General features: G+C 39.3%; 1 protein-coding gene across 2 annotated transcripts in view; it reads right to left on the reverse strand.

Annotated features, from left to right (window-relative positions):
- Positions 1–206: 206 nt before the first annotated feature.
- Positions 207–17,894, reverse strand: part of MAL2 (mal, T cell differentiation protein 2) — a 74,501-nt gene continuing 56,813 nt past the window's right edge. Inside the window, exon 4 of one of the 2 annotated variants that reach the window (XM_070477227.1) lies at positions 207–470. In XM_070477227.1, coding sequence (XP_070333328.1) covers positions 360–470 — 111 coding nt within the window. In that variant the 3' untranslated portion in view covers positions 207–359. The remainder of the gene's footprint in view (positions 471–17,894) is intronic. The other variant, XM_020889063.2, reaches the window with a different exon arrangement.

Consider the following 17,894-nt stretch of genomic DNA (forward strand, 5'->3'; position numbering starts at 1 on the left):
CTTGCTCTTTCCTGATTATTCACTACAGTGCAAACCATGTTACATGGCAGACCCTCCTGGATAAGCCCATGAAACATGAGATAAGATCCCCAAATACACATTTTGGCTGAATGCTAAATGACCAAGGGTTAAAATCAATATTTGGCCAAAACTAAAGCTTAATACTAATATTTACCTCATGGAATGAATTTCCAGGACACAAGAAAAACATTAAAGTCTCCAAGTTTTAATTTCATCATTAAAATTGCCAGTAGTCAATTTTTTTAAGTTTAACTTTATCGTACATGACGGCAGTTTCTTAGATTTCGCAGTTGAGGTCAATACATTCAGCCTTCACAATACTAAATAAATTCTCACTTTCAATTCAGGTCAAGGAAGGAGGAAGCCATTCTCTTTTGAGCTTTGCCATTGTTAAGTGTTTCAGATGGTGAAATATTCCTCAAGTCATTGAGCTTTCCTTCTGGACAGAACTGCAACATATAAAGCACATAAGGAGACCATTTTATACTCTAAGTTACATTTTTTGGTTTATTTTATCTTTTTGTAATTTAATTCTTATTTTATATTGGAGTATAGTTGATTTACAATGTTGTGATAGTTTCAGATGTGCGGCAAAGTGACTCAGTTATTCATAGACATATATTCTTTATTTTTCAGATTCTCCCATATAGATTATTATAGGATAATGAGTAGAGTTCCCTGTGCTATACAGTAAGTCCTTGTTGACTGTTTTGTATATAGTAGTGTGTATATGTTAATCCCCAAATCCTGATTTATACCTCCCACTCCTGCGGTAACCATAAGTTTGTTTTGAAAGCCTATGAATCTGTTACTGTTTTGTAAATAAGTTCATTTACATCATTTTTTTAGATTCCATGTATAAGTTATATCGTATGATATCTGTCTTCTTCTGTCTGACTTACTTCACTTAGTATGATAATCTCTAGGTCCATCCAATTTGCTGCAAATTGCATTATCTCATTCTGTTTATGGCTGAGTAATATGCCATTGTATACATGTACCACAACTTTATCCATTCCTCTGTCAAAGGACATTTAGGTTGCTCCTGTGTCTTGACTATTAAATATAGTGTTGCAGCGATCATTGGGGTGCATGTATCTTTTTGAATTATGATTTTCTATGGATATATGCCCAGCAGTGGGGTTGCTGGATCACATGGTAATTCTATTAGTAGTTTTTTAAGGAAATTCCATACTGTTCTCCATGATATTTACATTCCCACCAGCAGTGTAGGAGGGTTACCTTAGGAATCAAGAAAAAAATGCTAATTTGAGAAAGAAAAAAAGTTTTCATGCAGAAATCAGCTTATAATACAAGCTTACAAGGCAAATATAATCTTTCACCCCAAGCTAGTCTATGTAGGTGAACCTAAATAGTGAATTGCACCCCATAACAAAGTTAGACAGAATTGAGTGTTCCTAAATGGCAGCCCTGAACACCCTAGGTTAGAAAAAAGAGAAAGAGAGAGGAAAATAAGTCTAATAGAAACAGTGAGAAAGACAGTGGTAGACCAGAGACCAAGGAGGAGAATGACTAGTGAGAGACTAAATTCCTGTGTTCAAGATGACCAAGTATTTTCATAATTGTGACATCTAACAATTACTCTCCTTCTATGACTCCACCAATTTGCAATAAAAGTTTCATAAATAGCCTTCAGTAGCTGGTTCCTTGGGGGAATGAAATATAGGCAAGACCACCAGAACCTGAGGCACAATCATAGCTGACAAGGGGACAACTGCCTCTGAGAATAAGATAAAAGAACCTGGATGGTCCATTCTCTGTGATGGGGAATCCAGAATGAGAGGGGTCTAAGAGACTACTGCGTCCACAAAGCATCCCCGGGAACATTGGAGGAAAACTAAACTTTGCAAGTGTACTAGATGGAGGCTTGAGACATTTTGCTTTGCATTACTGATGACTGATGTCCAGAAAGTTTTATATTAGAGACTTACAGACACTTGAATTTCATAAGCAAAAACTTTTTAACAGCCTAAAGTGTCTTTAGGTGAAAAAAAAAAAAAAAACCCAGTGTTTTGGCACTACAGGTATATAACATGATTTAGAAGGCAGCATTGACAGGGATGTTAGGTAGGGAATTCATGGTCTTGATTTTTGGATATCTACCATCCACGATGCCCTCTGGTGTAATGATTCTAAGACTCTAAGGTTCAGTGTGAGGTTTTGGTGTTTCGGGGTAGAATTTTTTATATCATCAACTCTGCAAACAGATAATTTGTTGTGAATAGCTTAAAAAATTAGAAATTTCTGCCCTTCCATCTATTTACAAAAGATGTGACTATTTCATATGTGATCCCAGGTTGTGTTCTGTTCATGGTGTGTCCATTGTACTGAATATCTCATGTATTCTCTGGAGCCTTTGGTGGGTTTAGTTTCAACATGTATGGAAGCTCAGATAGCCATTCCTCCCCATCTCAGTGACCATTCTATGTGAGCCTGTTATAAAAGAGATTCACGGTATTCTACAAATTCTGGCTGCTATTCAAAGTAGATTTGAATGAAAGTTTCAGGTGGAGGCACCTATATGAATCCATAGGAAGAATGACTAAATAAAACAGGTAAATGACACTGGCGCCTTATACAGTAAAAGCAGAATAGTCAATGACAGTTCAGTCTCTTCACATGGACAATTCCCTCCCTAACAGAGCCCCTTCAATTATTGCTCAAGGTTTACATCTTAGAAATTCATCAAAGAGTCTCAGCAATATAAGCAAGATGGAAACTTCTCCTCCAGATTTAGACCCATCTATTTGTTTTTGCAGTTTAAAAAATAGATGTATGGCAGAAACCAACACAGCATTGTACAGCAGTTATCCTCCAAGTAAGAATAAATAAGTTTAAAAAATATAATAGAACAATAACACCAAAAAAAAAAAAAAGAAAGGATTTTCCTTATTACACTCTGATATTGGTTGACTGACTACCTACATCAAATGCAGTCTCCAAGAGGGCAGGGCACTGGGCACTGTATTCTGGTGCCCGGATAAGAACTTAGAAAATATTTGTGGAATTGATCAATGTGCTTGCATGAGTGCTCAGCCATGCAGCTGTGTGTGACTCTTTGCCACTCCATGGACTACAGCCTGCCAAGCTCTGCTGTCCATGTATTTTCCAGGCAAAGATACTGTAGTGGGTTGCCTTTTCCTTCTCCAGGTCATTTTCCTGACCCAGGGATCAAACCCGCATCTCCTTCATTGACAGGCAGACTCTCTACCACTGTGCCATAAATGAGGAAGTAGATTCTCAAAAATGAATTGTGTTACAGAGTATGCTCTCATTAGTCATCTATTTTATACATAGTATCAATAGCACAGAGGTATCAATCTCAATCTCCCAATTCTTCCCACCCCCCCCTTTTCTGTTTGGTATCTATACATTTGTTCTCTACATTTGTGTCCCTACTTCTGCTTTGAAAATAAGAACATACTGTATAGTACAGGGAACTCTACCCAAGGCACTGTGGTGACCTAAACGGGAAGGAAATCTAAACCAGCAGGGATATATGTATACATATAGCTGATTAATTTTGCTGCACAGTAGAAAGTTTGTGCAGTTTCTATAAAGTTACAGTCACGTAACATTGTAAAGCTAACGCAATACTGTATACTCCAATAAGAACTAATTTAAAAATGAATTCGTTGGGGAGGGAGGTGGTAGGGGGGTTCAGGATGGGGAACACATGTACACCTGTGGCGGATTCATGTCAATGTATGGCAAAACCAATACAATATTGTAAAGTAATTAGCCTCCAAAAATAAATAAATAAATAAATACTAACAAAATAAAAAATGAATTAGTTGAAAACTGTGATTAATTTTGCTAAGGAAGATAACACGGAGTAAAGTGAAAGTGTATTTTAGGAGACTGGGGGGAGCAGCACCTGAAGGAGACCTGGACCATGTGCAATGGAAGAGAAAGAGCATCACAGGCAGGGAGTAAACCCTGGAAATCCAGAGGAAAGAAAGAACTTTAGATGTCCTAAGAATTTAAAAGAGGGGTGGTGTGCTTGGAGCTGTATGAGTGAGAAGCATTTTTGTGCATGCATACTAAGTCCCTTCAGTTGTGTTCGACCCTTGAGACCCCATTGGCTGCAACCCGCCAGGCGCCTCTGTCCATGGGATTCTCCAGGAAAGAATACTGGAGTGGGCTGCCATGCCCTCCTCCAGGGAGTCTTCCTGATCCAGGAATCGAACCCGCATCTCCTGCAGCTCCTGCATTGCAGGCTGATTCTTTACCGCCGAGCCACCGGGGAAGCCATCAAGAAGCATCATTTAGGTTTAAAAGAATAGCTAGAAGATAGCTTGGATTCTTGAAGCCTGGGTTAAGGAATTCTGAATCATTCTAATTACAATAGAAAATCCCTGCGGGGTTTTAGTCAGGGTGTGCTATGATCTGATTTAGGTTTTATAATGCAAATGTATTTTGAAGGAAAAATGGAACCAACCAGTTTATGAGTTGAAATTAGTGGACAGAGAGATGAAGGAAAAAAAACAATGAGGAATGACCTCTTCTTTTAGCTTCAACAACTAATGGTGCATTCTTTAAATAATTTGTCTATTTTGGAATGTGGAAAATTAAGAGCTTTGAAAAATCTGTTAGATGGATGTGATACGTGCATATCTGGATGTATGAATTGAAGCTCAGTAAGGCATGAATTGGGGATGCAGTTTGGGAACCATAAGCATATGAATAGCATTTCTTTTTTTTTTTGGCTGCACCTTGTGGCTTGTGGGATCTTAGTTCCCCAACCAGGGACTGAACCAGGGCTCTTACCAGTGAAAGCATGGAGTCTTAACCACTGGACCACCAAGGAATTCCCTGGATGGAATTTTAAACTGTGGTCTTAGATGAGATAACTAAAGTATAGACATATATAGGGAAGACAAAATAAATGAATAATGAGTCCTGAGTCACTCTCTCTAGAAATTCATCTTGTTTGGGCCTCACCACGTGCAGAGGTAAATCAATTAGTCTAGTCAGGAGACAGAAACCACACCCAGTTATCTGATCATGGAAAAGGTACTATATTTTATATATATTATATATAATAATCATTATCAAGTAGAGGTGGTTGGGCTTCTCTAGCTGCTCAGAGGTAAAAGAATCCACTTGCAATGCAGGAGATGCAGGTCTGGGGTCGATCCCTGGGCCAGGAAGATTCCCTGGAGAGGGAAATGGAAACCCACTCCAGTATTCTTGCCTGGAAAATCCCATGGACAGAGGAGCCTGGTGGGCTACAGTCCATAGGATCTCAAAGAGCTGGACATGACTTAGCGACTAAAGTACAACACCACCACCCCATAGGTGGATAGCCACTTAAAGAGGGAGCTGGAACTGCTCAGAAGAGACCTTGGTGCAGAGTGTGTGATCTGGGGTTGGAGCTGGAGCTTGTCCACAAGGATCATCAAGTGGATGCCCACAGGGAATGTTAACAATGGAGGATCACAACCAGGGAATGTCTTCCTACTGCTCTCACCCCAGTGGTACCAGTGTCATCCCAATACCGCCTAGGGAAAGACCAGCATCTCACCAGCTGTCGATGGAGAACTGTTTACAGCTGTCCTCCCAGCCAACAGACAGCAGACACTGACAACTCTGGAAGTGATCCAAATTGTCTGTTCATCCCAGTTAAGCCTCCAGATGATTGCAGCCTCAGCAGACATCTGACAGCATCTGCATAAGAGACTGTCAGCAAGAAGCATCTAGCTCAGACCAGTCAATCAGAGCCATGAGAGTGAGTTGTCGAGGGATGTCAGGACGTTTTGGGGTGGTTTGCTACATAGCAGTCAAAAACAGAAATACAGGACAATGGAACAAGATAGAAAGCTCAAAGATAAACCTGTGTGCCTATGGTCACCTTATCTTTGACAAAGGAGGTAAGACAGCCTCTGCGTTAAGTGGTGCTGGGAAAACTAGACAGCTGCATGTAAACGAAGGAAATTAGAACGCTTCCTAACACCATACAGAAAAATAAACTCAAAATGAATTAAAGATTTAAACATTAAGGCCAGAAACTATAAACCTCTGAAAGGAAAACATAGGCAGGACACTCTTCGACATAAATTGTAGCCTGATTCTTTCTGAACCACCTCCTGGATTAATGCAAATACAAGCCATAATAAACAAATGGGACCTAATAAAACTTAAAATCTTCTGCACAGCCATAAATAAATGGACAAGAGAGAGATGCTAACTTTATAGGAGGCTGCTGGAAACCCATTTTAGACGAAGGCTGAGCACAAGTGCTCATTCAGCTTCGTTATGTAATATAAAGAGACAGAGAAATGGCAGCAGACAGTGGGGGAAAGAATGGTGGGAAGAAAACTACCCTGCCCCTTCTCTTGTTTCTGTTCCCGCTTCTCTAACACTGTCTCTCATTCTCCTCTGTGCCCACCCTCCCCTAACACTTCCCTGGTGGCTTGATGGCAAAGTGTCTGTCTACAATACGGGAGACCTGGGTTTGATCCCTGGGCCGGGAAGATTCCCTGGAGAAGGAAACAGCAACCCACTCCAGTATTCTTGCCTAGAAGATCCCATGGACGGAGGAGCTTGGTGCAGGCTATTGTCCATGGGGTCCCAAAGAGTTGGGCATGACTGAGCGACTTTGCTTTTCCTTCCTTCCCCTAACACTGCCAGGAGACACATCCTCAGGGAACAGATGACTGTTTCTTTTTCCCTACCTACACTCTCATGAGAGGTAACCTCATGTGTTCTATACTCTGAAACAGAATCTATACATTTAATTTTTTTTAATGTTTTAATTATTTGTTTGGCTGCATCAGGATCTTTTGTCATGGACCACAAGATCTTTTGTTCTGGCATGCAGATTCTTTGTACCAGAGGGTGCATGGATTGTGACCCAAACGCTTAGTGCTCCAAGGCATGTGGGATCAGTTTCCTGACCAAGGATGCACCTACTTCCCTGCACTGGAAGCTGGATTCTTAACCACTGGATCACCAAGGAAGTCCCAGAACCTATATGTTTATAATAATTTACATCTCCAGCATCAACTTTTTCCTGATCTGCAGACACATATATCTGACCCCACGTTTAACACTCACACTTGTTTTTCCCAAATTGTTTATGAGTAAAATTAAAGTCACACGCTCCCTTGGCAAATGTCCTTCTCTGCTGGCTATGCTTCAAAGAATGTTCCAGCGTGTTCTGTTGCCCAAGCCGGAATTGTGGAAAGGGTCTTTTACGCATCTGTCTCTTGCATCTTTCACATCCAATCAATTACCAAGTCCAGATGGATTCTACCTTTTAGTATCTCTCCAATCTCTTCTCTCCATTTTTACTACAATTATCCAAATCTAAAATACTTTCACGTCAGGACTTCCTTGCTGGTCCAGAGATAGGAATTCACCTTTCTCAGCAGAGGACATGGGTTCGATCCCTGGTTAGGGAACTAATATCCCACATGCTATGGGGCAACTAAGCCCATGTGTGGCAACTAGAGGAAGCCTATACACAGCAACAAAGAGCCTGTGCAAACAAAAAATTAAATAAATAAAATACTTTCATCTTTTGCCTCTCCTGCCTTGATAATTTCCCAAATATTCTATTCATATTCTCTATTGCCCCAATTGTAATCCAGTCTGTACACAGACTATCATCGTCATCTTTAGAAATCACAAATGTGAATGTGTTTTACTCTGTTAAAGGCCCTGAGGTGACTTTCCATTGTTTTGTGGATAGTGCTAGTATGACCTAAGTGGATTGTAAGGTTTTCTGCTTCAGGATTTCTCAGTTCCTGACATCTGATTTATCTTTATACACTAGCATCTTTTCAGCTCTTTCAAATCTTTCTTGCCTGAGACACCATTATAGCTCAGACCAGTTACCCAATCCAGAGTAGGTTAGGTATTTTTAATTGATCTAGTGTTTGAATTGTGTGCTGGAGAAGACTCTCAAGAGTCCCCTGGACTGCAAGAAGATCAAAACAGTCACTGCTAAGGGAAATCAACCCTGAACATTCAGTGGAAGGACTGATGCTGAAGCTGAAGGTCCAGTTTTTGACCACCCGATGTGAAGAGCTGACTCATTGGAAAAAACCCTGATGCTGGGAAAGATTGAGGGCAGGAGGAGAAGAAGATGGCAGAGGGTAAAAGGGTTGAATGGCATCACTGACTCAAAATGGATATGAGTCTGAACAAAATCTGGGAGATAGTGAAGGACAGGGATGCCTGGTATGCTGCACTCGATGGAGTCAGAGTTGGACATGCTTTAGCAGCTGAACAAAAACATACAGAGTTTTCTTCTCATCTCTGTTTATGAATTCATTCCAGTTTCAATTAACTATAATCACTGGCTTTTCTGCTAGACTGAAAACTCCATGAAGTTTCAGGGCAAGTTTGTATCAGTTTTAACTGCATCTCCAGTGCTTTGTATAGTACCTAGAACTGACTAGAGAATTGAAGACTAACTGCTGAATTAAATAAATGAGGGCCTAAAATTATGAGAATTTAAGTTTTATCCTCAAGTTTCTATTTCAGATAGTGTGCCACGTGCCCGTGTAAATGGAAATTCCATTTAGCTTTTCAATGGGCATAGTGATTTCTATTTTTACTAAGTATTAGGAGAGCTCAAAAATTCCATCTTTGGTGAAAAGAACTCAAATAAGAATTTGAAGCTTCTTACTGTGAGGCTAGAATAAGGCACTTGTTGCAGAGCACAAGTTTATTGTCTCAGAAAGTCTTTTCATTGAGCTTCACTGAAATAATATTATTCTCTTCTTTCAGAGTATGATACCAATTATCAAACATGGAAGAAATGAAGGAAATAAAAAAATTATCACTAGACAAAAATAATAGCAATAATTGTGCAGATAAGAATCCTTGATAGATGCTAAAATTAGTCAGCAAAAATATATAATGAAAAAGATATTTGTATGTTTGGGGAGAATGGATACATGTATATCCATGGCTGAGTCTCTTTGCTGTCCATCTGAAACTATCACAACATTGTTAATCAGCTAAACTCCAACATAAAATAAGAAGTTTTTAAAAAGAATATGCAGCTAAAAACATGTGGGGAAATTATAGAGGTGTGTGAACATATTAACTAATAAAAATAGTGTAGAATTTTTAAATATATTTGTGTGCAAAGCTGTTTCACAACATATATCATCAGGAAAATGCAAGTTAGAACAACAACAAAATATCACATATCTATTAAAATGCTTCAAATCTGGAACACTAACACCATCAAATGATGGTGAGGATGCTGAGCAACAGACATTCTTATCCATTGCTGGTAAGAATGCAAAATGGTAGAGCCACTTTGGAAGATAGTCCTACAGTTTCTTACGAAACTAAACATACTCTTACTGTGTGATCCAGAAACTACCCTCCATGGTATTTACCTCAAAACACTGAAGACTCATGTCCACACAAAAGGCTATATGCTTATGTTTCTGGCAGTTTTATTCATAATTGCCAAAACTTGGAAGCAGCCAAGATGTCCTTCAGTAGGTGAATAGATAAATAATGTGTGGTACCTCAAGACAAAGGTACTATTATTCAGTACTAAGAAGAAACTAAGCTATTAAGCCATGAAAAGACATGGAGGAACATTAGACACATATTAATAAGTGAAAGACGTCAACCCTGAAAAAGTTACATAATATATGATTCCAACTACACTCTGCAAAAGGCAAAACTCTGGAGATAGTAAAAAGATCAGTGGTTGGCAGGGGTTAAGTGAGGAGGGGTGAATACGTAGAGCATGGTGGATTTTTAGGGCAGTGAAATTAGCCTGCATAATACTGTACTGTTAGATACATGTCACTATACATTTGTCCAAACGCACAGGATGTACAAGGCCAAGAAAGAACCCTAATGGATTTTGAGTGATTAAGATGTTTCAATGTAGGTTCATTGACTGCAACAAATGTAGCACTCTAGTAGGGGATGCTGAGGAAGGGGGAGACAGGCACATGTGGGGCCGGGCATATATGGAAATCTCTGCACTTTCTCCACAATGTTGTTGTGAACCTTTTTTATTTAAGGAGAAGGATGTTTGTGTCATCTCACAGTCTTTCTTCATAACCTCTTCAGTAATTACAATGGGAAATAGAGTAACTTTACACTCCTGAAAGACACCAGGGCAACCAATCCATCAAATTTATATATCATCAGTAATGAGACATATCAATATAATGTGCCCCAGCTGATGCACTGAGAAGGAACCAGCATCACTTTTGTGTCATCCTTGCCCAAAATGAATACTCTCCATCTCTTATGTCTAATATGAGGAAATATCAGACAAACTCAAACTGAAAGGTATTCTACAAAATAAATGACCAGTACTCTTTGAAGATGACAAGGTAGTGAAGGGAAAGAAAGACTCCAGAACTGCCATCGATTAGAGAAGTAGACAGTAAAATTCAATATGGGATTCTAAATTGTATCCTCCAGCAGAAAAAGGACACAGTGGGACAGCCAGAGACATTTAAATAAATTATGTATGTTAGTTAATAGTATAATATCAATGTTGATTTCCTGGTTTCAATAATTGTACTGTTGATATGAAAGAAGTTAGCATTTGGGGAAGCTGGGTGACAGGTATATGAGAACTTGCTCTATTATTTTTGCAACTACTCTGTAAATCTAAAATTACTTTTAAAAAAGTGTTTCATAAATCTTTTTAATTAGACTGATGAATTAAGATCCTTTTGTTTGACATCTTCAAATACCTAGAATCTCTTTCAGATTCTCTACATCAGAGTTTTTCCCTTTTCTAGCTTAGATTTTCCACTTAAATGCACTCATCTGCTTTTTCTAAATTTTATCCATGCTTCTTCTTCTGGTGTATAGCTTCTCACATTTCAATTGCCCTCTAATTTGCACCCTACTGAAAGACCCTTTTAATTTATAGATGATCAATTTCCTTCTACATGGAGATATGAAGTCTGCCCTTATCCTGACTCATGATATACCCAAGTGCCTATGGGTGAACTCATCAAAGACTTAGATGATTATTTCTCTATCTATAGTCTTACAAGAGGGTTTTTTTTACTTTTTTGTTGTTGCTGTTAAATAATCATGTCAAGTTTTTAATTTCAAAATTTGAATCCCAAGAACAAAACAAGTCCAGGCTGGTATCCTGACCTTTGATATAGCAGCTTTCACCAAGGAATGAAAAGCATTTTATGGCACTGGATTCTGGTAATTAGGCCTGGCGTGTTGGGCAAGTCTTGTAAGGCTTATTTTTATGAAGGGATAAAACACTGAGCCCAGAACTCGGGTGTTTCGTCCAACACTTACAACAAGCTGGCAGCCAGAGAGGTGGCGCAGTCTGTCCTCTGACCTTCATTTCCCTGCCTTCAGTAAGAGTTCCAACCACTCTCCCTTTATTTTGAGATTTCTCATCTACAGGTTGATAGACCAGAGACTAAGGATTCCGAGGAGTCAGCAGAGAGGTCTTGGCCCCAACTTGTCTCCGGGCTGCAGTTGAATGAAAGAGGGAGCAAGGTCATGGGTTTTCTGGTCACTTGCTCTGTACGGCTCAGTACCTCTACTCAGAAAGTAGGCTTTCAAATCATGTTTGAAGCTGTTTGTTCTTGTTCTCAAGGAGACAGGCTATTTTTCTTTTCTCTTCTTTGGTGAAGTGCACTATATTATAGGCACTACTTCAAAGGGAATAGTTGGACCAGGCTACACTGAAAAATCCCTAGTAACCTGCCATAAATTTAAAACTTTTTAGTACAGTCAATATTTTTCAAATGCTAAAGATAGGAAATATGGCGATTAAAAACAGAAAATTCAGCAAATGTATTCCTCAAGGAGAATTTTTTGCCTTCTTTCCCCTCTTAGCGTCTTATTCTAAAGACTCTCTCTTATCTTAAAAATATTGACCTTAAGAGTGAGCCAGTAGGATCTAGCTCCAGACTGAAGAGTTGACTATTCTGAGTGAGAATCCTAGGATACATAGCTGGATAGACCTAACTTTGTTCATTCTGTATCAGTTGAGTATACTGAACTCTTCTAGGAAAACTATGAAGGATTCTGAGACTCCAGATGTTGCAATGTAACTTCAAGGGGAATTCCTTCTAATTTTCAAATAAAAGGTTAAAATTTCCTTTGATCAAGATAAAGTGTTTAGGAATGAATAAAATCTATAAAATGGCCTTTGCAGAGATGTAGTTTCTTCAATCCAGACCAAGTGGATTAAGGTTGCATAAGAATTACCCAACAATCTTGCTAAAAAATACAGATCCTTTTACTCCAGTATTTGATGTCCCAACTCAGTGATGCATGGCCAGACTAGGAAAGCACTATCTTGAAGAATACAAAGACTGAGTCATGCTAGAGAGTTATAAGTTTGGAAAACAACTTTTATTTATTCATCCTTTCATTTATCTACCCACCCATCTGTCCATTCAAGGTATGTTTACTAAATCTCCCTGTATGAACAGCTACTATAATATTAGTAATAGAAGGATATGCCTGGTGCATAATTACAATCACGTTCTAAAAGGGCATCCAATTAGAGAAGATGTACAAGAGAATAGGCAATTATGTTGTGTTCTATTAGATGGAATGTTGGGGGCATGCACATGGGGAAATGGAACCCATAAAAAAACAGCACTGAATCCAGAATTGAGGAGTTGAGGAAAATTGCTAAGAGGAAGTAAATTCTCACCTTAGGTTTAAAGGGAAGTTGCAATTAAATGAATGAAAAAAAAAATTGGGAAAGAGCAATGAGATGAGGGAAAAGTGTGTGCCAAGACCTCAGGAGAGAAAAGAACATGATGCACAGATTTCCAGTAGCTTAATACAGCAGGAGTACAAGAAGGACATGAGGAAATTGGTGAAGGGTAAGACTGGAGAGTTAAGAGCATGTCATGAGGGACTTCCCTGGTGGTCAAGTGGCTAGGACTCTGTGCTCCCAATGCAGGGGGCTTGGATTTGATCCCTGGTTGGGAAACTAGTTTTCACATGCCACAGTTAAGAGTTCTCAATGGTTGGGGAACTAGATCTCATGCCACAGCTATAGTTCTTGTGCCACAATGAAGACCTGGTGCAGCCAAGTACATGAATAGATAAAAGTAATAAAGATTTTTTAAAAAAGAATAGGTCATGAAAGGCTCTATGGTAATTGCATGTGACAATTTATCTGGGGCATCTTGGCTCATGCCTGCTGTCCCAGATTAATTTAATAGACTCTCACACTCTCAAAAAATGATGCATTTTATGGCTGGGTAGTATATTGGGTGATTGGACCACTAATAGCTAATGCCAAAAAGTCTGCCCTTTTGGTCAGGGGGACATTTTATCCTTCAAGGGTTTCAGAAGGACAGCGAATGGATCAGATTTCTGGTTCGACAGTTTCACTCTGGGTGAAGAATAGAGACTAGATTGAAGAGGGACAGAACTGGAGTCAAGGACATTGTTTGGTGGAAAGTTGTAAAAATCCTGGCAAGAGCTGATCATGGGTTAAACAAGATGACGGTGGTGGGAGTGAGCAGAAAAGAATGAATTCCTCAAATACTGACACTCAGACTGGACTTACCAGTTCACACGTGATCTTGAGCAAGTTCACCCAGCACGTATCCTATGAGGCCCTTGATAATGACTTCCCTTTCCCTGTCAAACAAGCTCCTCATCCCCAGCACACACTTCCCAGGTCCACCTCCCATGGTCAGCTCTCCATTTTCTCAAATTAGGTGACCTTAATCGTATTCCCAATTTCCGGTTCCTCTACCCTCCACTTCACATCCTTTTAATGCCCGAATATCAAGTGAATGTCTCCAAGAACAGCCTGATTTCTTGGAAGATATGCTTAAGACGTATAGTTGCTTGAAGAATACACATATTCATTAAAACAACAATAACAACAACAGAAACTCCACCAGGCTTATAACCTAAAATTATATGTCTTGTAGACTATGCATTTAAGATGTGTGATCTGTGAACACTGCAGCTGCATATTTAGGATTTTCTGAAAAAGTTCTATCACTTGTCCCAGTGTTTTGGTTTAGAAAACATGGTGTCTTTGAAGACAGATAGTGGTTTTCAAAAATCAGCTTCACCCTCCATCATGAACATCTCTTCCTTTTCTCTGCCATTCTTCTTTTCCTTCCTTCATTTTTTGTCAATGTCTTTTTCTTTTTCTCACTTTCCCCTTCCCCTGGTGTATACACATTTGTCTCTAAGCTCACTCCTGGAGACCTTGACCTCTGTTCATTTCAGTTCAGTTAAGTCGCTCAGTCATGTCCAACTCTTTGTGACCCCATGAATCACAGCACGCCAGGCCTCCCTGTCCATCACCAACTCCTGGAGTTTACTCAAACTCATGTCCATCGAGGCGGTGATGCCATCCAACCATCTCATCCTCTGTCATCTCCTTCTCCTCCCACCTTCAATCTTTCCCAGCATCAGGGACATTTCCAAGGAGTCAGTTCTTCACATCAGGTGGCCAAAGTATTGGAGTTTCAGCTTCAGCATCAGTCCTTCCAATGAATATTCCAAAAGCATTTCCTTTAGGATTGACTGGTTTGAGAGTCCAAGGGACTCTCAAGAGTCTTCTCCAACACCACAGTTCAAAAGCATCAATTCTTCAAGTTCAGCTTTCTTTATAGTTCAACTCTCACATTCATACATGACTACCAGAAAAACCATAGTTTTGACTAGACAGATCTTTGTTGGCAAAGTAATGTCTCTGCTTTTTAATAAGCTGCCTAGGTTGATCATAGTTTTTCTTCCAAGGAACAAGCATCTTTTAATTTCATGGCTGCAGTCACCATCTGCAGTGATTTTAGAGCCTGAAATAATAAAGTCTGTCACTGATTCCACTGTTTCCCCATCTATTTGCCATGAAGTGATGGGACAGGATGCCATGATCTTTGTTTTTTGAATGTTGAATTGTAAGCCAGCTTTTTCACTCTCCTCTTGCACCTTCGTCAAGAGGCTCTTTAGTTCCTCTTCACTTTTTCCATTAGAGTGGTGTCCTCTGCATGTCTGAGGTTACGGGTATTTGTCACAGCAATCTTGATTCCAGCTTGTGCTTTATCCAACCCAGCATTTCTCATGATATACTCTGCATATAAGTTAAGTAAGCAGGATGAAAATATTCAGCTTTGATGTATTCCTTTCCCAATTTGGAACCAGCCTGTTGTTCCATGTCTGGATCTAACTATTGCTTCTTGACTTGTATACAGATTTCTCAGGAGGGAGGTTAGGTGGTTTGGTATTCCCATCTTTTAAGAATTTTCCAGTTTGTTATGATCCACACAAAGGCTTTGGCATGGTCAATAAAGCAGAAGTAGATGTTTTTCTGGCACTCTCTCACTTTTATGATGACCCAGCAGATGTTGACAATTTGATCTCTGGTTCTTCTGCTTTAGTATCCTTTGTAACCCAGTTCCTCTCCACCAAGGTAGACTTTTACCCAAGTCAGTCCCTTTCCTGCAGAATGACACAATTTCCCCCTTTCACTGTGTTTATACTGAGATGTTACCTGTTAAATTTTGTGTCTGAGTTGACTCTGCTGAATTTAATATCCATCTTCTCCATGAAATGCTTTCATTTCCTACTCTAGCCTGGAGTTAGCACCCTTCTTTCCTACCTTCTCCCAATTCCTTTAACACCAATGATTCAACTCTCTTTCTATCATATACAATTATGCTTTATACTGCTATAAAACTTTGCTATGCATGCATCCCTGATCTTACCAACTAGGCTGTCAGTTCCTGGTTAGGAAATTTTTGTCTTACATGTTCTTATATCACTCACCAAAGCCAACATAAATCTTATATACAAAAGTTACAGATTTTTAATTATATGAGAAGTAGAAAGAATAACTCCTTATTATCTCTCTCTTTTAGATTTTTCTTTTCAGTTGGCTTCCAGATATCATTAATATTCTGGTCTCTTAGCAATAAGCTTTTGTCGTTTAGTCACTAAGTCAGGTGCAACTCTTTGCAACCCAAGGACTGTAGCCTACCAGGCTCCTTTGTCCATGGGATTTCCCAGGCAAGAGTACTGGACTGGGTTGCTGTTTCCTTCTCTAGTGGATCTTCCCAACCCAGGAATGGAACCTGTGTCTCCTGCTTGGCAGGTGAATTCTTTGTCACTGAGCCACCTGATAGCCCAGGTATAAGTCACTGTGGTGTAAGTCATGAGAGTTCCTGGTTATACCTTGTGGTATTTGTTGTTACTATTGTTCAGTCACTGAGTCATGTCCAACTCTTTGTGTCCCCATGGACTGCAGCATACCAGGCTTCCCTGTTCTTCACCATCTCCCAGAGCTTGCTCAAACTCAAGTCCATGGAGTTGGTGATGCCATCCAACCATCTTGTCCTCTGTCGTCCCTTCTCCTCCTGCCTTCAATCTTTCCCAACATTAGGTTCTTTTCTAATGAGTCATTTCTTCCCATCAGGTGGCCAAAGTACTGGAGCTTCAGCTTTAGCATCAGTTCTCCAATGAATATTCAGGATTGATTTCCTTTAGGATTGACTGATGTGATCTCTTTGCAGTCCAAGGGACTTCTCAAGACTCTTCTCCAACACCACAGTTCAAAAGCATCAATTCTTTGGTGCTCAGCTTTCCTTAGGGTCCAACCCTAACATCAGTACATGACTACTGGAAAAACCATAACTTTGACAATACGGACATTTGTTGGTAAACTAATGTCTCTGCTTTTTAATACACTGTCTAGGTTTGTCATAGTTTTTCTTCCAAGGAACAAGCATCTTTCAATTTCATGGCTGCAGCCACCATCTGCAGTGATTTTGGGGCCCAAGAAAAGTCTGTCACTGTTTCCATTGCTGTTTCCATTATACCTAGTGGTATAAATCATCAGAATTCCTGGTTTGGGACCCTAGGAGAGGTTCGTTTCTCCCATAGAAAAAGAGGATATTAAATACTATTACACTGTCCTTTGAATTGCCAGAAAGTCAAATGAAACAATATATTGTGGTTTACACTGAATTTATTTTGTAAGTACATATAGATGGAGAAGTCAGTTAATATGTTTTTTAAAATAATTGACTTCATCATGGACAATATCCAATCTGATACCCTTCCTGTTTTCCATTGATACTGGGTCACTTTTCCTCTGGGCAATAAGTATTTGTCCCTAAACCTGGGGTAACCTATACAATTTGTTCATCCCTAAATGAAAGTCCCAGGGAAAAATCATAGATCTCATTCTAGTAGAACTCTAGATACTAGATTTTTCCTCATTTGCAGAGGTAATTGAAAAGTATATGGTCATTGGTGAAACAATTCATTGTGATGTATTCATCTTTTTAGATTAAGCTATGAGACACAAGTTCATGGCAGGAGCTGTGTTCTTTAATGGAACTTAGTGGATCTTAATAGAAGCTAAATAAGTAAAGAAATGTCTTCTTCCTTCTACTCTATATATGTTAGCTAACATTTAAGCACATTAACCTTCCCCCTCTACAAACAAGTCTTTAGGTGAAGGGGAAGTCTTCACCTAAAAGAGGCATATTTGTTCTATTTCATCTTTCATTCCTTTACCCTGCCATTCACTGCACAAATACTTATTGTTTGTACATTACAGGGCAGGCACTATTTGAGGCTTTAGAGGTACAGAAGTGAACAAAAAGAAAATTATCTCTGCATTTTAGATGTCTATACTCTAAAAGCAGAGACAGTAAAACAAATAAAATAGTACAATGGTTATAATAGCTATGTAGGATGTTAACAGGGTGATGTAAAAGAGAGAATAACAGGTTTAAAATACAGAAGGGGGGGTTGATATATAGGTAAATAGGAGTGAAAAAGTAGAGAGTCATCTACCTTTTCAAGTTGAAGAAGTAAGTGGCCAAAACCAGGAGTGAGAACAGAAATGAGCTGGCAACTGATGAAAGAAGTAAAGTCCC

The sequence above is a fragment of the Odocoileus virginianus genome, chromosome 15 (assembly GCF_023699985.2).
Source record: "Odocoileus virginianus isolate 20LAN1187 ecotype Illinois chromosome 15, Ovbor_1.2, whole genome shotgun sequence".
Classification (NCBI taxonomy): Eukaryota; Metazoa; Chordata; class Mammalia; order Artiodactyla; family Cervidae; genus Odocoileus; species Odocoileus virginianus.